Here is a 20,913-nt window from a genome sequence, read left to right as displayed (position 1 = left end):
TGTTGATCCAGCAGTGCACTGCTGTCAGCCACACCTCTGCTAGGGACAAGTGACCAGCAACATTTGTCAAAACTTGTGCACAGTGCTGGTTTATTCCATTTTTGTTTACATCATGTAAGTTTGAGGTGAGCTGCACTCTGAATGCTGCACATCCCATTTTAGCTTGACAGAAGCAACCATGGGTCCATGGGACAACTTAAAAGGACAAAGTCAGTGGATGAGCAAAGGTTTTGTTTTGGTGGAGTCTGAGATGTAGCTCTTGGGTTTTTGTGCACTGTTTTGACGTTAAGGTGAATTTGCTGGGATGTCCACTCCAGGGAAGACTGTAACACTGATGTTTGCTGCTCTGGACCAGATAAAAAGCTTTTATAAGAGGTGCTCATGCTTGCTAATGATCAATTAATCAAGTACATTTGATTAGCAGCCCTGGGCTTCTACTTAACCTCTTAATTCCTATGGAAACAGTAAATGTGCACTTAGAAATTCACAGGACAAATCATTCACAGGACTAATCTAAGACTAATCTTCAGTGCTCACTGATCTACTGCAGTTCCAGAGATGTACAGTACTAAATAAATTATTTTACATGTGCATGTTACAAAACTACTTGACTAGTATGGTTAGTGCAAAACTATAATCTTCTGGATTGAAGAACCAAGGTTATAAAATAAATAGCTTTAGTCATATTTAAAGAGGACATCCTGATATGTCTGTGTTTCACAGCCTAATAAGACAAAACAATGAATAAACAGTAAACATAAGCTTAGTTCTCTTCACAGTTTTAAAAGTAATCTTTAAATCATTTGTGAACTTGGACTATTAATTATCACAATGCATAACTGCATCTTAAAACAAGCCCTTCATTCACCTCCTCTTCCCCAAACTCCCTCTCTGATTTCCTTCATCTGAAAAGGTTTGACAGACTGCAGTGTACTTGAACTGGTGGGAAAAGGTAACTACAATGCACGCATTAATATTAATTAATATTAGAGAAGGTGTCACTGTTATTGCACTAAATTGGATAACAAAACACTGGTGCCCACTATTTTTGGAATGCTAATTGCACTTGGATATCCCAAAGGGCCATTATTTATGAATGAGACTTCCTCTGTGAGTGTCCTGTTTTTAGTTAGTCACATATTTTTTTACTTTGCATACGCCGTATATGAAACATATGTAAGGAGACTGTAAAGAAGGAAAAGCAATCAGAGATACAAACAGGATAAAAAGTCCTTGCAAACATGGCATTAAAACACAATATTTTAAAATTCAGGTTTTATCAGCTTACACTTGAACGAGCTCTAATAATTATATAACATGATGACACAGATCGGGTCGCTGTGAGTAATTTGGCTGAAAAGATGCATGCAAATCCAAATCCAACAAGTTCACTGTTGGGTCAGAGACTCTGATTTCACCAGTCATCCTCTTACAGAACTATGTGGAAACACATATTGATGTGCCATCCTGGAGGAGTTGGACTATCTGTGCAACCTATGTAGGGTCCAGCTCATTCTACCAATAGAGACACTGACCCTCGCTTAAAAAAAAACTACTAGCAAAAAAAAACAGCCAGAAAGGATGAGAAGGAAAAAATGTCAGTGGCCTCCAACATCTAAAACTTCAACTTAACTGAGCAGATCAACAACCTACAGGTTTATCTTGATGCTATACTCTGATTTTGTTTTTTTAAGTGCTCCTTTATTTTTTTTTGAGCAGCATATATAATAAACTCTTTTGAATGATAATGTTGGTGAAGTTTAAAAACAATCTCACCACCAAATTTATGCGGCATACTCCTTTAAGAAAGAACCCCACCCACTCGGCTTCACGCTTGCGCGGGATCTTGTATATCACGTGACCCGCAGGTTCCTCTTCCGGACAACAACATCAGCAGTTGGGTGAGTTTCTGCTCAGAGTTGTCTGTTGTCTCTGTTATACAGTAGCGTTATAGAAACATCTTTCCTTCTTCCTCAAAGACTTAAAGGTCTGAACACGCTGTGAGAGAAGATTCAATGTTTCCGAAGAGACACAACCCGGACTCTCTTCGATTCCGTAGGAAGTGTCCCATTTAGCATCCAGTTTATCACGCAGAGGTCTGCTCAGTACTCATAAAGCCCTAAACACACAGCTGTGTAAAGATTGTTTTCCGTAACGCGTGCTCGCAGGTTTATTTACACACTCAATAATCCCAGTGTTGTCAGAATTTCTCATTTCATTTCATATTTTTTAAAGATAAGGATGGCATGAGCCTGAAACAGAGATTTGGTCCATATTGACATGATAGCATCAAATAGTTGCTGCACATCCCAAAGATGCTTTAAAAGAGTTCAGTACAGTGAACTTATTGTCATATAAAACTACTGGAGATTCTTTCTTTTTTAGACCATTCTCAGTAAACCCTTGAAATGGATGTGTGTAAAAATCCCAGCATAGCAGCAGAAATGATCAGACCAGCCCGTCTGCCACCAACAATCATGTCACGTTCAAAGTCACTTAAATCACATTTCTTCCTCGTCATTGGCTAATTAGACATTTGTGGTAACAGACAGTTGAATAATTGTACCTTTATAAAGTGGCTGTGAGTATGAATCGTTCATGGTTTCTCTGTTGAACGTATCTTTATTCATTTATCTATTTCATTATTTATTATAAGTATCATGTACCTAAAGCAAAAAGAGTGTTAATTAGTTTATTTGGATTCAGCTATGATTTTTAAGTTTAGAGTCACAGCACTTAGTTTTATTTTTCATTTTCTAAATGCTTGTCGTGGCCGTTTAATCTCCTCCCCGGTTTCTTGTATGGAAAATCAAGAGCAGCCGGGGACTGCATACTTCAGCCAAGGCTCATTAAGACTGACCCAGAAGTACCTCCTCCTGCCCGGCGCTGTGATCTAAATCGTGTGCGCTCGTGAGTAAAACATTAGCTTTGGTAATTTAATTCTGACTGTAAATAATTTTAAAGGCATTAAATAAAATGCTCAATACTTACACGGGTTGGTGAATTTATTTGAGTATCCCATTATAGTGTTTCACACGGCTCACTACATCACAGATTGAGCAGAAAATTAATTTGTGTGAACAGTGCTAAAGTTGACGCCCACAGCACGATGTCTACAAATTAGCTTCAGTTTGGCCTGTTCTAGCCCACTTTTCAACCAATCAGCATTCAGCCTGGGCACAGCTATGCACAACATGTTTGCAGACTTTGCATCCCCTTGTTCGTAGCACTCTGCTTAGGTAAACTCTACATTACTTTCTAGTCTAATTTGCAGCAATAGTCTTTAAACTTGCAGTTATATCTATCACCCATCTCAGAGGGTCATTATTGGAACAGGCGGTGCTCAACTGATCAATTTTATGTAGAAGAAGATTCAAATTAGAGAATAAATGCCCCCCCCCCCCCCCCCCCCCTATATGACTGTGCTCACAGCTTGAATATAAAACCTGGTTTAGCACAAAAAGTGGATAAACACCTGTTCTCTTTATAATAACTCTAATCTTTGACTGGGTTTTCAGCTTTTAGGAAGCAAGATAGTGCAAAGAAGGCCTGATTATATTGAACTTTCTGTCAAAACCGATGAAGCAGGTTGGCTTTTTAATCAGTCAGTTACCCTTCTTTTTTTCCCCACAGGAAGTGTGGAGGATGAGCACAGGCAATGGGACCAGGAGGAAAGTTGGCAAGCAGCAGCAACATTTTAACAACATGGTGGCACCTGACCCTGAAACTCTGGCTGAGATGCAAGGTCTTTTTAGCAAAGTTAGAACGTATGTGAAACCATCCAGTGGGTCTGAGTGGTGCATTCCTGACCCGAACATTGCTCTCAGACACGCACCGGAACAGCACTGCCGTCTGCAGGCCCTGAAGGTTTCGCTGAATGACGTGAAGAACCAGCTCAGTGACAAAAATGTACAGGTGTGGCATCAGCACACCAGCTCCACCAATCGGGCCGGGAAGGTGATCGGTGCCGTCCGGTCTGCTGCCAACGCAGAGATCTGCACTCAGGCGTGGTGTAAGTTCTACGAAATCCTGGGAACCTTTAAACTTCTTCCAAACGAGGCTCTTCAAAACGGAGAGCTGAACACGGTCCATCTGTGTGAGGCACCGGGGGCCTTCATAACCGCTCTCAACCACTACCTCAAAACCAGTGAGGCCACACGATACTGTGACTGGAACTGGGTTGCTAACACCCTCAACCCGTACCACGAGGCCAACGGGGGAAACACAACCATCGCAGATGATCGATTAATTGCTAACACGCTGCCCTGGTGGTTCTTCGGCACAGACAACACAGGGAACATCATGATCCAGCAATATTTGCTGGATCTGCAGACCTTTGTGTCTAACATGCGGAGGATTGATTTGGTGACGGCAGATGGAAGCTTTGACTGTCAGGAGAACCCCGACGAGCAGGAGGCGCTGGTGGCGTCACTACATTACTGCGAGGCCACAGCTGCTCTGCTGCTCCTGAGCCCCGGCGGCTCCTTTGTACTAAAAATGTTCACCCTGTACGAACACTCGTCCGTCTGCTTGCTCTACCTGCTGAACTGCTGTTTTCAGTCTGTCACTGTCTTCAAACCCGCCACCAGCAAAGCAGGAAACTCTGAGGTGTATGTTGTGTGTCTGAACTATGACAACAAGGAGGCTGTGAGGCCTCTGCTCTCAAAACTGATTCGTAATTATGGATCACATCTAGCCGACAGGGAGGCACTTTTCCAGAATTCTGTAATCCCGGAGTCGTTCATGAGCCAGCATGTGGAAGTGTGTTCATACTTCCACACCCTGCAGGTAGAGACGATATCAGAGAACCTGCAACTGTTTAAAGGTATGAGCGCAGAGCAGAGGCAGAGGCTTGACCACATTAGGGACTGTGTGGCTCAGGAGTACCTACGGCGCTTCCAGGTAAGATGCTTTAAGATGATAGAAAACTGAGCTGATACAAACCTAAATATCCAGCTAGCAGAGGTTTGGGAGCTTTTATGAAAGTTAATTAGGATTCGAAGGATTTAAGAGTGCTGTAATAATGTTGTGCCCACAATTTAGCCTAAAATTTGGCTTGACTACTGGCTATACTCAATCATGGCTCTAGAAAAGGTGATGAGGGTTAGTCGTTCCACCAGTTTGGTCGGGATACAAAAAAACAAAACAAAACTTAAGAAACATTTTCCATCGATTGCTGTAAATTTATGTTTAAACATTCACTGAGCCCTGAGGGTGAAATTTCTCCAACTGTTGGACAAATTTCATAAATTTACAGAGACATTTATGCCCCTTTCCCTAATTTCATAATTTCTTTGGTAATAACTTTTATGATATTAAAAAGCCCCCTGAGTCCTTGAGAAGCCTAACAGAGAAATAAACTCAACTACGTCAGCACACCTGTCACTCCAGGCAGCCACGCCCTCACTTTAAACTTTAAAGCATAATTTCAGGATTAGTTATTTCAAAATTTAAGGTCAAACTATGGTGGGATGCAGATGAAAACTCAAGACTGTTCAGTACACATGTATGTTGTTATATGTTTGGCAAATCACTGCTCAGCAACAGCAGCTTTTCTTTGTTTCCAAATGAGAGTCGATGCAAGTGAAAAGCTCTGATGACAGCCATGCTTTCCTGTTCTCTCACATTCGCCCTTTCATTGCTCTTATGGAAACATAACGTCTTCAACTCAGAGTTTACTTTGATTTACTTTTAGTTATAATTTAGGTATCTTCCTTTAGTTTAAGTTTAGTTTTAGTCAACTAAATATCATAAAATTGTGGTAGACTAAATGTAAAGTTGACTAAAATACACAGTGAAAAGGTTTGTGTTGTCATCGGGGAGAATTTTCCACAATGTCAAATGCGAAATGTGTTTTGTTTTTTTTTTCTTCCTCTCGACATTTTTTATGAGAAATGTGAATCACTTCCAAACTCGTTCTGCACTTCTACACAACTTAATTACTTCTGATCGGATCACGCCTTTCCAGAATATTTTCATCTTGTTTTTGTTTGTTGACCAAAGTGTCATCATAGTTTTCGTCCTTCTGCATTAGCTTTTAGTTATTGTCTTGTTTTCGTGAGGAAAAAAATGTCACTGACGAAAATTGCTGGTCAACAAAATGAACACTGCTTCAGCTAATTATTATTAATATTATTTTGCTTGTTTCATTTGTGACCGATGTGTGTGTGAGCAAGTGCACCAACAAGTGCAGCAGCCAGATGACTCTCAAACTTACCTGGAATGAGATTTAAATGAGCTGTAATTCCAATTAAGTAAACTCAGGTGTGTGTAATACATTTTATTTTGCAAAGATAGACAAGCATTGATATAATGAAGCTTGATGTCGCTTTACACATAAAAGAATGACTTGCAGTTTTTATCTCGGAGTGAGGTTGGATTGATTCCCGGAGAGGCCAAAACCAGGCTGCAAACATGCATCCGAACCCTGTAAATTCACAAATCTTAATGCGTGAGTCCTTGGGGAGTCAGCCTCGAGTGGCAGTTAGAAAAGTTTGGTTTTTGGTGTTTCTGTGTTGGCTTCATTTTTCAGTCCGCTTGGGAATGCGCACACTTCAACTGGAACTACATTTTCCCCAAAGGGAGTTACTGCAGTGATACAAAACTGTGCAAGAAAAAAGTTAAAGACAGCAAAACAAAAAAGTGTGTGTGTGCGTTTTTATGATGCGGTCTCACATACATTTAGCACTTTGAGTCAGACTTACGGAGCTGGACGAGAATGTGTGAGTTTCAGAGCCTGTTCATAGAAGCGTTTACACATTCAGGCTCTTAACGTGTATAAAAAAAATAGTTCTTCCTGTCATTTTAAAATAGTCTTCTTTTCTAAAATGTTTTTTCCAATATTTTCCGTATTGTGCAAGCAACATGATAGTGCTGTAAGAAATTTGAAAGAAATCCATATTTAAGATGGCTTGAATACTCATTCTATATTTTAATTTTCAATTTCATTCTTTTTAGGTTAGTCATCCGGTTAGGCTGCAACTTTTATTTAAGAAACAATTTACAAATTACAGCAAAAATCTGAAATTCATTTTAAATCCAAATGTAGCCTTTTTTTAAAAAACATGATACTCTGACCCAACACTAGTGTGATGCTCCCAGAAGTCTAAATCTGATCACGTCTTTCTGTGTGCAGGTGTGCTTTCTCCCGCGAAGTCGATGGATTTCTCGTAACACCGTGATTCCTGCCTGCTGCAGCGTGTCAGCCGGACGGCCTCTGGGACAGAAGAAGCAAACGGGCTCCTTCAATGAGCGGAGGGAATTGCAGACCTTAAGCTGGAGGGAGTGTGTTCAGAGGGGTTGCCATGGCACCTGGATACAGAGACACTGGACTGAGGAGAGTGGGAAGGACTGCAAGCTGGAGGGACCCCTGTCCAACTGTCAGGCGGATTCGTGGTATGTTGTTGTGGGGACTGCTCTGCCTGCAGTCAAAAACTCTCCGTTCTGTGATGGAGGGTTGTTAAACCACTTGAACGAAGCACTGATGGACACAGCTGTAGATTGGACCCACGTGACTTCTTGTGACTCTTGCCATGCGGTTTGCACGTCCTCCATTTTGTCAGAGGTTGCAGGCCAGTGTGTCTTTAAAGCCGACACTTTAGGAGGCAAAAAGAAGACGCAGTGTCTGGTGTTTGGCAGCTGCTCGGTTTGGGGGATCTCTGATAGCCAAGCTGAGGATCTAGTGTTAACATTTTCTGCAGAGCCTTCATTTCCTGAAAGAGGCTCGGTGTTGCTGCACGATGGTGAGCCACTGTATCAGCGGCAGCTCTTAAGTTGTGTTATGTTTGCCCTGCAGAGCCTGAGCTCTGGGGACGCCCTGCTGCTGCCTGTGATTTCTGCTCTCACCCGTGTCACGGCAGCCGTTGTGCTCTGCCTGCACGCATGTTTTCGCTCCGTCTCCTTCAAGTGCCCTCCCCCCTCTGGAGGGTTTGGGACGGTGCTGGTGTGTGTTGGCTTCTGCCCTGAAGCCGCTGCCCAAATGCTGCTGGTTCTCACTGAAGTCTGGGAGAGCATGAGCCAGCTGTTAAGAGATGAGGAGGGTAAAAATGAGCCTGGTGGAGGCGACAGACAGGTGCTGCAGTTTGTTCCTATGGAGGAGCTGCTCACTGGAGGGCTGACTGACTTCCTGTGGACCGTGAACTCTGAAATCATCCAACGGAAGCTGCATCTGCTCATGCAGGCATAGCGCTTTGGTGGGCTGTCACTGTGGTATACACTCTTTCGCTTCAGAAGCAGTTTCATCATGTTACAGTCCAGTTTATTTGCTTATGGAATCAGCAGACTGCTCAGCTGCATGAGCTTTCAGCAGTTAGTTACCGAATCGCTTTTGCATGTTGATATGAACTCATCTGATTTAACATTACACTCCTCTCACTTATTTATTACAACACACCTCCAGATATTCAGATCCTTTAGTGTGCTTCAACTCGAACCGACGCTGGCAGTCAGAAGACGTTTATCAGACTTCTCTTGATGTCACATGCAGTCACATGTGAGACATCTATCAAGTGGAGTCACAAACGTGGCATGGCAAAAAATGCAAATTACTTTCAGTACTTGATCAGCAGAAAATGTCCATGACCAAAGTCTCAGAGGGATTTCAGGATGCTAAATAAACAGCGGTCCAGCTGTCGGCACCAAACCTCCTGTTGGTCACGGATGTTTTGAGTTGACATCACAGAGAGCCTGAAGTGCCTGCTATTTTGCATCAACACGGTGTTTAATCCCACTGTGTTGAGTATATTTTTATCTTTTATGCAGCTCTCCGTCAGATTACTGTTTCCAGTTAATTTCATTTGTGTCCAGTGAGGAAAACTTTGTACTGTCAACGGACAGAAAAAAAGTTCCATCTGTCATGCTCTGTACAGCTGGAGGGGGGAGTGTTGTGGGATTTGTTTTATTTGTCATCTTTTTAGTTTGTTTATTCTGTTTTTTCAGTATAATTTGAATTAGGAGTATATTTTGTTATAAAAATAATGTAAAAAGAAAAGTGGCTTTAAAAAAAGGACTTGGAGGCTTTCTTTTCTTTAAGAATGCTAGTTTACTTAAGTCTGAAGATAACCCAACTAGTGTATTAACTCCTTAATGTCTAGTCATGTGTATCATATTTGATACATACAGCTTTTGTGAGTTTTTGAGACTTATACATCATCCGTGTGATTTCTTTTTTTCTCTCCCAATGAAAAACCAAAATAAAGTCCACAATACTCTCAAGCAATAAATTGCAAAAAATGTATGATAAAAATGAAATTTTATATATGCAAATTAATGTTTTTTTCACAAAAGGTTCAATAAACACTAAATAAAAAAATAAAAAAAAGAAGAATGTTCTGGCAGTTGTTTCATGGCTCACACTTAGTTAGTTCCAAGCTCGGATAAATGAGGTTTTGATACTTGATTGGTTGAGACCCAGGTTAACAACACATGGTGCTTCTCTAGGATGGAGATCATGGTGTGACAGAAGGTTGATGCTGGGGACAAAGTGAGATATAGGCAGATGTTTTTTGAAGCCAACTTTAAAAAGGAGCATCCAAAAGATCAACATGATCTCGGTCCTGCGCAAAGTTCTTAAACTACTTGTCATTTCTTTATAGCTTGTTAGGAAATAGGTGCAGCAATTGTTTGTGATGTACAAACATTTGTGGAAACAGAGTATCTCCCAAATGACTAAGCAGCACTTCCACCACCATCATATTGTAGCTGTTGCTTTATCTGTTCAGCCATTGGTGGATATCTTTGTAATACACCACTTACATTTATATAACCTAGTGTCAGCATCTGTCAATGTAGAAGAAGCTGTTAAATCACCCTAACTGCAGAAAGTTCACCTCAGAGGTTTCAGAAAAACAAACCAATAAATTAAACCGATATAAATAGTTGTTTATTAGTTCAGACAGGTTTGCAACCAGGATGGTGACCCTGAAATAATCTGAATGAAACGGTACAAATCTTTCATGTGAGTATAGGTCGAGTGAGATTAATCTGTAATATGGGTCAGTAATGGGGTCAAACCATTTAAAAACTGCCATTGTAAAAAGTAAGTTGTCTGGATTTTCATTATTTTGTTTAATACCATTCGAGTTTGATTGCAGATTATAGCTGAAAACCGGATCACTGACAGAATCGGAAAGTTATATTCCACTAATCTTTTTTCCCTGTTTGCCCGTCTCCATTAACACCACCACCCCACACACAATTTAGACCACAGAGATTCATACAGATGTACGGTTTAGGAGATTTAATCCAGCAAAAATAGGAAAAAAATGGATAGGTTTGTTTAAAAAGTGTGTGTAAGAGAGGGACTGGTGTAACTTCAATATATTTCTTTCTCTGTGTAATATTCTTCTCCATTCTGCCTTTGCAAATTATGCACACACACACACACATACACACTACCAAATAACTGAGTGTGTGTTGTTTCTGTTGATTCTGACCACGGGCCACTCTGGACTTGAAGTCATGCACGGTCAGTTAGTTACCTCAGTTCGACTCTCAGCAGTAAGAAATCTGCAAGACAGCGAGGCTTAGACGGACGATCGGCTTGAGTGAGGAGAGACTACAGACCGCAAACAAACGAATTTGATTATTTGATTTTTGCTTTTATTTCAGGGTTGAACAGAGATTCTCCACTTGCTCCTGTGTCTGCAGAGTAAAGATGTTGACAGTGAAACTCTCATTATGCAACAATAAAAAAATAAAAAAATAAAGACAGCAGGAAGATGCTGGTGAGGAGGGACATGTTCATCAGAGGGAATTGGCTCAGTTCAGTCAGTTTTCTTTGTCTGATCTCACTTTCAGACAAGCTGTCTTGCTTGTTAGTCTCACTCTGTGACTTCAATCGCTAATCTGTGACAGAAATAAAATGGGTTGTAGTAAGGAAAGTATTAACATTCCACAAAAACATACCTGTCAAAACAAAAAGACTACTAAACTCTTGGTTTTATTCTGTGCCTAGTTTTCATAATCCTGTTTCACATTAAATTTGCAAAGTGTTTGAAAAAGCTCCGCAACAGCTTCTGCAGCAGGTTTTTACCTGATCAACAGTGTTTTTCACTTTTAGGCCTCACATGACTTCAAGGCTAAAAGGAGTCAAATGCTGAGGGATAAATATCCAACACATGATTGATACAACAGTACAATAAAACTGGCTTCCCCCCCCCTTTTTTACAAAATACCCTCTGTGCGCAGTTATGCATTTTTTCTAATACAACTATCAGAAAGCAAATAAAAAGACGATCAAAATCTAAAAGATTATCAAAGGGATTAAACCTGAATTACCAGCGGGGGTGTGACTCCTGCCATTACAAAAACAAGTCTGTTTATTAATCAAATCCCCAAAAGGAAAATAATTTCATAACAGATCCATCTCACCCTGATTTTTTTAAACAACAAAAAAACAAAGACATTGTGGCCAAAATGCCAGAGTTGAGGACTGAATATGGTACTAGTGGGTGACATCATGGGTGACTACTTCCATCTATGATAAGACAGTCTTTTGTATGCCTATTACTGACAAACAGCTTCTCCTCAGTTGTTTTGTCAGGTCCCACCTGTCTGCTTGACAAAGCAGTTCCATCAACCATCATCACTTCGATGAATATATCAGCATGTTTTCCTTCATGATATTTGGTCAGTTGATGAAGCTGTCAAAACAGATGTTTTGCCAGATGCTGTATCATCTTTGTGATAGAAGAAGATAAAATTGGAACTAAGAGCTCAATATCTGCTGAATGGTCTACCGGAGTTCTCAAAATCTTCAACTAGGAGTAGCTCATACTCACAGCAGATCTGTAGCATTACAAACGGAGCTCCAGCATCGAAGAAAATTCATTTTTCTCCATCAAAGCCTTGATAAGTTTGACGAGTACAATAAGAAAAAAGACTAACACTCCTACATTTTGTATGATGATGGGAGGTAGCTAATCTCTTTAGACACGCTAAGGTTAAGAGTCCCGGATCTGACTACATCTGTGGACAGGTACTGAAAACTTGTGCTGGTCAGTTGAGTGGGATTTTTTATCACATTTTTTCAATTTCTTTAGAGTTTCAGATGGTACCTACGACTTGGAAACATGCTGTCATTTTTCCAGCTGCTGAGGGCAGTTCCTCTAAGGTACTGAATGATTTTAGACCAGTGGCTCTGACTTTCTTTAGTGATGAAGTCCTTTGAGAAGATAATTAAGAAGGAGATTTTAATGCAGGTTGAACATCACCTTGACCCCTTCCAGTTTGCATATAGGGCAGGAAGATGTTTGGAGGATGCTGTTGTCACACTCCTGCATTTCATAAGCATCTTGACAGCCCTAACACTCATTCAAGATTATTATTTGACTTTTCGCCTGCATCCAACAATTTAGCTCCCCTTACTTGCTGATAGGCTTTATAATCACTTTAAGCTTGATCCAACTCAGTTGGGTGCTAGACCTTTTGACTAATAGGTCACAATGCGTAAAGGTGAACAGTGTACTTTCTGATGTGCTCTCCGCTTCTGCTGGATCTCCCCGGGGTTGCTGTTTCTCACCCCTTCTGTTCATTCTGTATACGAATGAGTGTCGCAGTAATTTCACTAACAGACACATCCTGAAGTTTGCTGATGATACAGTGATCGTTAGTCTTCTTGTGGGCAACGAGACAGGACATGGGCAGGTTGTAGAAGATTTTGTGGATTGGTGTGATGAGTCCTTCCTTCCATTAAATGTGTCAAAAACAAAAGAAATTATTATTGATTTTTAGGAACTCTTCTTATAGCTCATCAACTGCTATGATTAAAGCTGCTGATATTTAGATTGTGGAGAGTTACAAGTATTTAGGGGTTGTTCTTGACCACAAACTGTGTTTTGATGCCATTACCAAAAAAGTTCAGCAAAGACTATTTTTAAGGAAAATTAGATCGTTCTCATCTGAATTGTTGTCCTTGTTTTACAGGAGTTTTATTGAAACTGTTATTTCTTTCTGTATCGTTGCTTGGTTTGGTAACGTGACTCTGTTGGAACCTTTTTGGTAAAAACTGCCAGCAAAATCTCAGGGCATCGGCAAGTCTGAGGCAATTATAACAAGCATGGGCTGAGGAAGGCTCATTCTATTGTTAATTGCTTAACCATCCACTTCACAGTGAGTCTGACTTGTTGCCCTCTGGGCGCTGTTTTAGAGTATCGGTGAGGAAGACTAAAAGACTCCAGGTTTCCTTTATCCCTACTGCAACCTGTCTCCTTAATGGTAAATAACTGTCTTGTGGCTTTTTATTATTGTTTTGTTTACTCTTATTGTTGCCCTTGCTGCTAAACTAATTTCCACTTGTGGGACAATAAAGTATTTAATTGATTTTTGCTGCTGGATTGAAACATAAAAATCAACAACTACAGAACTCACCTAACATAAATTTAATCTTTCTATCCCTTCCTATCCTTCCTTTGCCAGGCTCAAGGAGTCTTTAAACTCTCTGACTTCAGTGGCTGGAGCCCTGAATAACCTCCCCCCAACAAGGATGGAACTCCACCAAGGATTATTCAGAAAACAAAGGCAAAATTAATGACTGATACCTCCGCTAGACATTCACTTGTCTTAACTGTGGGAAACTATAGAAAGCTCTACAAAGGTAACTAAACATCCAGGAAACTATACTCATTAAAACAATGTTTGGCAAAAATTAATGAAACGTCAAAGCTGTTTGACTTTTTCAGCATAACCCATAACCTTGGCGACTCGGTCGTCTGTACGGTCATCATGAAGGTTCCTGTTTATAGATTTTAGAACCAGATCTTATGGATGATTTCGTTCATCAATAATTTCTCATTTCCTGTGATTTGTAAGCAATTACACCAGGTTAAGCTGTACTTTCGTCATTCACTGTGTCAAATATTTATTGAACAGGAACTTATAAATATCCGCTAAGACTTCCAACAAGGAGGTCACTGGGAAGTTCTAGAGTTTTATACAGCAGGTGGTTCTGTATGAAAAGAGAAGTAGATTAGCTTGTGTAGTAGACAACGTCTGAAGACTTTGATCCACAGGGAGAGCGAGCCCTTAGGCTGAGCTAACACAGTTACAGAAAGAATATCACAACCACAGATGACAGTCTGTCAGACAATGGTAACTCGAGCTGGTTCAGAAGTCCTGGCGAGTAATGATTAGAAAGAAACAGGTAGGTAGAGCCTGCCCATGTCCACCTCAGAGCTAAGGAGAGATCAAGGCAAAGGAGAAAGTGTTATGGTTCTGGGTCTTTTACAGTGCATTTTTAAAATTTTGGACCTTTGTTGATCCTGATGATTATCAGTTATCCTCATTTTGTTGCTTAGTTTGTTGCTGTGTTTTTCAGCTTTGTGATTTTATTGCAGTTACTGTTATGTTTTTGATATATCTTCTTTCACTTTACCCCGCCTTTCTAGTGTTCCCCATGTTTTGTCAGATTGATATTACCCTGTCTCCCCTTTGCCCACATCTCTTCATTTAGCTATTTATTCCCTCAGGTTGTCTTACTTAGTTGTCACATCATCCTATTTCTTGGTTCTTAGTTTCCTAGCTCCCGGTGTGTTTTTATGGATTTCACTTCACCTTCAATAAAACATTGTTTTCATTGGATGCCTGCCTAAGAGTCTGAGTTTGGGATTGTAATTCTTCACTACCCCTTAGAGGAAAAGGAGAAAAGGAGGGGAAAAAACTAAAAGATTACCATGCTAACATCCTAAACCAAGAAATTATACTTTCCCTATAGCTTAATTTAGTCATTGTTAACATGCCAGACTGATGGAGGCCTTTAGTTTAAAGCATTGCTGTGCTTCTTTCAGGCTTTTCTGTCACACACGCTCTCAGAGAGATGATTAGGGTGTATTTTAACCCAAATCATTTTCTTAAAATTCAATCACATTTTTACGTTAGCTAAGTCAAGCAATCTGAGGCTGGAAACTGTCACTAATGCAAAAGAAGGAAATTCTCTGAGCCCTGTGACACACTGGCGACTGGTCCAGGGTGTCCCCTTCCTCTCGCCTTATGATAAGCTGGGTTAAGGTCCAGCCCCCACTCATGCCCCGTGATGCTGAAGAGAAGCAGAAGAGAATGGATAGATGGAAAGTCTCTGCGGGAAAACCTTGAAGGGAAACCACTTGGTCATGCTCAGCACTGCATGCTTGATGACTATAGAGACTCTTTCTAGACTTAAGATAACAAATCAGTTCCAGTTATTTACTTGCCAAAATATTTGTCATGTTAATATAATAAAAACATGCACAGCACATATACAATGGTGAAGTAGTCATTATTATATAATCTCAAAACAGATACTAAATAACTATGTAAAAAGCAAACATGCAGTGCTTGTAAAAGTTGGGTGAGTTTTGATAGTTACGCTCGAGGAATGTGAAGGATGACAGTTATGTATTATCTGTGACGAGGCGAGGAACAGAGCAGAAATAAACAGCGCTAAGCAATCACAGAGAACATCTGCTCTCTGTCACCAGCACACCACAGCGATGCAAACGAGTCGCTCTCTCTCCTCCTGCAGATGTTATCTGACAGCAAACCCACTTTGTCTGTCTCATACAGGAAAGATGGATTATCTAAAAGCACACAGAGGAGAGGTCAACCTCTGAATTAGAATATGACACACGAGGCATAGCACATCTGGTATGGTAGTAGCAAACAATGCTTTTACAGTATGAGCAAGGACACAAACAAACATCGACATGCAGAAAAGGCACATTTTAATCTGTGGTAACAGCTCCCAGCAAGCAGCTTGTGAAGTTGCTGTCATGGCCAAAAGGCTTTTCAGAATCACAACCGAAAGCAAAGCCTTCTAAAATCTGCCGAGCAGTCACTGATAGCAGTGTCACGCCACTGTTTTCTGCAGCATTAGTAGAAATGTTAAGAGGAAAGACATTAAAAAAACCCATAGATAAGTAAACTATGACTGGCTGTTCATATAAGTCGCCCAGTGAGATAAAACCTACATCCTAAATTTCTATATCCTAACTGATTGCTGCAGATAATATTTGAAGTGATACATACATAATCTTACATTAATTCTCGAGACCTTACTGAAAGAGAGTATGCGGTCTGGATGTATTAATCCTACTTTATACAGCTTAGGAGTCTGTGGGGAAAGAAAAAAATGCCACAGGAGGAGAAAGGAGGCATTTAAGGTTACAAATCTTTTTCTGTGACAGGTGTTTTCCATCTTCAAACAACAGAAACCTATTAACCTTTGAAACTCAGCCACACTTGGAGTGTAAATCTTTGTTGATTCTAGGGAATAAACATTTTAGTTCTGTTATAAAGGCTGTGTAAATCTTGTTAATCTCTAGAAACAAAAGCAGCAGGTAAATCACCTCAGCACATGGGACTTTTTCCTTTTTCAGTCCCACCGACTGCACATATAGAGCCGTCTACACTAGAAAACATTGTCTTTGATTTTGATTGGTTGGCTTTTTGAATGTGTGGTTTGTAAGATGCTATTTAGAAGCTCTAGTGATACAGGATGGCCCATGGTATTTGTGTGTCGACAACCTTAATATAAATAGACGATCAGCTTTTCCTGAACACGCACAAATGGTTCTGTCGCATTAAAAATGAATGTGTCCAATTCCAACAAATCAAAAGGTTATTTATTATATATTTAATCAGGTTACAAAAGCTGCAATAGTAAGTCAACATTTTAAATAATTCAGTTGGAGGTGGTCTGAGGCTGCGTTGCTACTTCAGGATCCAAACAACTTGCTGTAATTGATTGAACCATGAATTCTGCTTTCTACCAGAAAATCCTAAAGGAGAATGTCCTGAAGCTCAAGTATACTTCGGTTATGCAGCAAAGAAACAATCTGAAACACACCAGCAAGTCCAGCTCTGAATGGCTTAAAACAACAAACCCAAAATGAAGGTTTTGGAGTGATCTCGTCAAAATGTGACTTTAATGATGATGATAATAATAATAATGATAATAATAATAATAATAATAATAATCATCATCATCATGTTAAGATACTTTGGTATGACCTTAAAGAGGACGTTCTTGCTCAAAAAGCCTCCAATGTGGCTGAATTTAAACAATCCTGCAAAGAATAGTGGACCAATATTCCTCCAATCCTAAAACTAAGTACTAAATACTTTTAACAGTGCTGCAGTTCAGACTGAATCAGATGTGATAAATTCAGGCAGCTGTGGGACTGTTTTACATTCACTAAGATTCACAACACAGTAATATTCTTTACAACAGCTGGTGTTGGCAGTGCACCTCCAGTGTAGCCAAGAACAGAAGCCCTTGGTTTTAAGTAATTTATCTGTCATAGTCTGATACTCATAAATCCACTTCTCTGAAATTCTTCTCTTGGCTCCAGAGATGATAAGTGCTAATGGAGCACATGGTGTGACCCTTTTGAGTATGTGACATGACTTTAGATCTTCAGCTGTGCTTAAATGGCAGTTTCTGCAACACTTAAGGATTAAGTGTGAATAACCACAAAGTGTCAACCAAATATTGGCAGATGAGGTGCCAGTCCTCAGATAGACAGCTATAATCCCATGTTTGTGCTATTACTGCTATTAAAACATCTAATAAAATGTGAAAGCAAAGACAATGTAAAAAGACATACTACTGTCATGTTCAATTGCTTTCTCAATAAAAGAGATAATGTTAAAAAAAATCGAATATCTGACTATAGAGAGTCACAGACTAGTTCAATTTTAATTGAAGTGCTTGTGTTATAAAATGTTAATTAACATCTATTTTTGTTTTAACTATAAAAGCCTTAAAAATGGGAAAACAGAAGATTGGAAAAATCTTGGTCTGATGAGTCTCAGTTTCTTCTGTGACAGATGGTTCAGAATCCTGCCTCGCATCAACAGTTTAGGTTCATTGTGGTTGGTGTAATTGTGACAATTTTGCTTTGGGCCCCTTAATACTAGTTAAGCATAATTTAAATGCCACAGCCTACTTGAGTGTTGTTGCTGAACATATCCTTCCCTTCTTGACTCAGTGTGCTCATCTTCTTATGGCTGATTCCAGCTGGTTAAAGGAGAATTAAGGTAAAATACAGTCCAACCAAGTAGGCACGTATAAATATGGAAAAGGGCATAAAAGGTAAATACTGACTGCAGTCTGATGGTTTGTGTGAGACGTGGCTGGTATTTCCACGCGGTGTTATACTGGGATCATATTGACAAATCTTCAGTTGGGCACATAAAAGTAAAAAATATCTATATAAGAATAAAACAAATATATGTTTTCGACACTGACAGTGTTTGAGGGGAATTTGAAGGAAAAAACCCCAAAGCCCAAAAGTCTAAAACGTTAATCTGGCATTGCTAAAACCCGCCTGGCTTGTATTCTGAGCCAACAGCTTGCACTTTGAGCTCATTGTCTAAATTTCTATCCAAAACACGAGGCAAAGCCAAAGCCTAAAAATGTGCAGCTGCCAGAGTGCTGGAAGCTGCTGTGTGTTTGTTGGGTTGCACATGTGTGTGAGTGTTTTTAACAGTTTGGCAGCTAGATTATAGACCATATGGGCCACATTGGTTTTAGTTTAATTTGATTAATTTGCTTCAGCGTTGAGGATTTCACTAAGCATTTATTCTTTTCTACAGTTTGAGCAATTCTAATCAATAACGGATGGATTTTTGCTCATTGCAGGTGCTGTTAACTGCACACTGGTGCCGCTCTCTCTCCCTGCCTCTCTGACGGGGTCTCGCGTTTTGCTTGATGGCACATCAATAGTTTTCTCTTCAACCAGTGAATTGGATTGACTCAATAAAAAGGATTGCCTGTAGGGGCAGAGGGCACAAATCAGGCCACAGGGACACTTGTTGTTCACACACACACACACACACACACACACACACACACACACACACACACACACACACACACACGTCCATCTGACGGTGTGTTTGCTCGGGTATGTGTGCTGGGCTGTCTATATGGGAGTGCTTGCTGTGCTTCAATGCATTTGTTTATGGAAACCTGTCAGCACACAGATTCATCACAGCTGCATGTGTGTGATTCATGCTCGTACCAACAACACTGATGCTGCAGAGTGGATGTGCGCGTTGGAGAGGCACTGCTTCCCACACTGACCGATGCTCCGGCTTCAATGCTTCAGTCAGGGCCACAGCCTAAAATAGACCACAGACTGAAGCAATGTGATAACAGCTTCTAGATCGAGAGTATTTTTGACATATTTAACACACCAGCATCAAACTGAGGGACTGAAAAATGAAGCCAAAGCAGAAGTGACAAAGACTCCAATTTCTCTTGTTAACCCTTCAAATCTAAAAGCATGTTAATTCACATGTTAAATGAACTCACATGTTAAAATGTGACTTGCATGTTAAAATGTTTACAGTCAGGCACCAAAGTTATTTTAGTCTACAGCCAGTCATTTGTTTTTGAAATGTATGGTTTTCAGGGTTTTTATCGGTTTTTAGCGTTATTTTGTTATCGTTTTTATCGTTTACTCGGTTTTCCTGGGTCTTTTCACATGTGTTATGAATAAATCTTTTTTCGGTACCGGTACTAGTTTTATTTTGTTGTATTTATCCACGACACCTTAAAGGCCGGTCCGTGAAAATATTGTCGGGCATAAACCGGTCGGTGGCACAAAAAAGGTTGGGGACCGCTGGTCTAGAGCACAGGTGTCGAACTCCAGGCCTCGAGGGCCGGTGTCCTGCAGGTTTTAGATGTATCCTTGATCCAACACAGCTGATTTAAATGGCTAAATTACCTCCTCAACATGTCTTGAAGTTCTCCAGAGCCCTGGTAATGAACTGATCTTGTGATTCAGGTGTGTTGACCCAGGGTGAGATCTAAAACCTGCAGGGACACTGGCCCTCGTGGACTGGGATTAAGGACCCCTGATCTACACATTACACCAACAGGAGCTGCTCAGCCATGGAAACCCATCCCATGAAGCTCCTGGTGAACAGCTTCTATGTTGTTTCTGCAATGAAGTCCTAAAACACTATGAGCACTTGGTGACCCCCACTATGTAATGTTATGTGCTCTGACACTTTGCAGCTCAGTTTCTGTGGTTGCAATAAGACCACTTACAGCTAATTGTGGAATATCTAGGAGGGAAGAAATTTTACAAACTGACTTGTTGCAAAGGTAGTGTCTTTTTACAGGGTTTTCTCGAGTTCAGAGAGCTCTTTGAAATGACCCTGTTTGTGGCAGTGTTTGTGGCAGTCTGCATAGCTGTGTGCTCTATACATTTATGACAGTAAGAGGTGTGCCTCAGTATTTTTGTCCATGTAGTGTATGGTCACTTTTGGCAAGGTGCAAAAACTCTTCTGTAACCTGCAGTGCTTAATTTTTTTGCTGACCTATGAAGTTGTTAGTTCACATCACTCCAGGGCTTGTTATTGCACGATGAGTGCAAATAGTCCCTTCTTGTCTCAGGTGACTCTATTCCACATGGTAGAGTTGTTTTCCAGTGTGCTCTTGGGAGGTCCACATCTTAATTGTTCCCTGTGGAAAGGGGAGAAGATGTTGTCCTGCTTTCATCTGTGAAAGCCACATGCTGATGTTTGGGTTGCAGTCTGTTTAGCTTCTATCTCCACAGGAGGCCACGGTGTAGGCGGAGAGTGGCAGATACTGTCTGTGAATCTGTATATATTTGCTGCTTATACAAAAAGCATGCACAAAATGATGATGCAGTTTTTGTCACTGTAAAGTGTTTATCTCTTGCGCTGTTAAGTCACAACATAATCTGCCAAAAAGAGCGAAAATTGGATTCTGCTTTATCTGTCTTCAGCGTAGCTGTTCAGCCTCTGGCAGCTCAAACTTTTTCAATCTCTGATGATTTCACTATGGTTACTCAGTCCACATTGTTCGGCTGATAAAACTGGCTGATTACGGCGATGAGGCACACTGTCACTCTAATTTACACAAATCGTACCCACCCACTCTGGCTGCTGCTCAGCTACATTAAC

The 20,913-nt window shown here is 40.4% G+C and overlaps 2 protein-coding genes across 5 annotated transcripts in view; one reads left to right on the top strand and one right to left on the bottom strand.

Annotated features, from left to right (window-relative positions):
* gfod2 (glucose-fructose oxidoreductase domain containing 2) overlaps window positions 1–20,913 on the bottom strand; it is a 317,249-nt gene that overhangs the window by 41,553 nt on the left and 254,783 nt on the right. The gene's annotated exons all lie outside the window — the stretch shown is intronic.
* cmtr2 (cap methyltransferase 2) lies at window positions 1,816–9,302 on the top strand. 4 transcript variants are annotated; one of them, XM_082530349.1, is made up of 4 exons: window positions 1,816–1,901; window positions 2,820–2,910; window positions 3,634–4,902; window positions 7,136–9,302. In XM_082530349.1, the coding sequence occupies exons 3-4, from the start codon at window positions 3,646–3,648 to the stop codon at window positions 8,183–8,185; spliced, it is 2,307 nt and encodes a 768-aa protein (XP_082386475.1). In that variant the 5' UTR covers window positions 1,816–1,901; window positions 2,820–2,910; window positions 3,634–3,645; the 3' UTR covers window positions 8,186–9,302. The 4 variants fall into 4 exon arrangements, with proteins under 4 accessions (XP_082386475.1, XP_082386478.1, XP_082386476.1 ...); XM_082530350.1 differs by having other exon boundaries at window positions 1,886–1,901; window positions 2,815–2,910; XM_082530351.1 differs by lacking the exon at window positions 1,816–1,901 and adding an exon at window positions 1,915–2,096.

This window comes from Aulonocara stuartgranti (genome assembly GCF_965226115.1).
Source record: "Aulonocara stuartgranti genome assembly, chromosome: 1".
Taxonomy (NCBI): domain Eukaryota; kingdom Metazoa; phylum Chordata; class Actinopteri; order Cichliformes; family Cichlidae; genus Aulonocara; species Aulonocara stuartgranti.
Note: the sequence above shows the minus strand (reverse complement) of the source record. Positions and strands in the feature narration are given on the sequence as shown.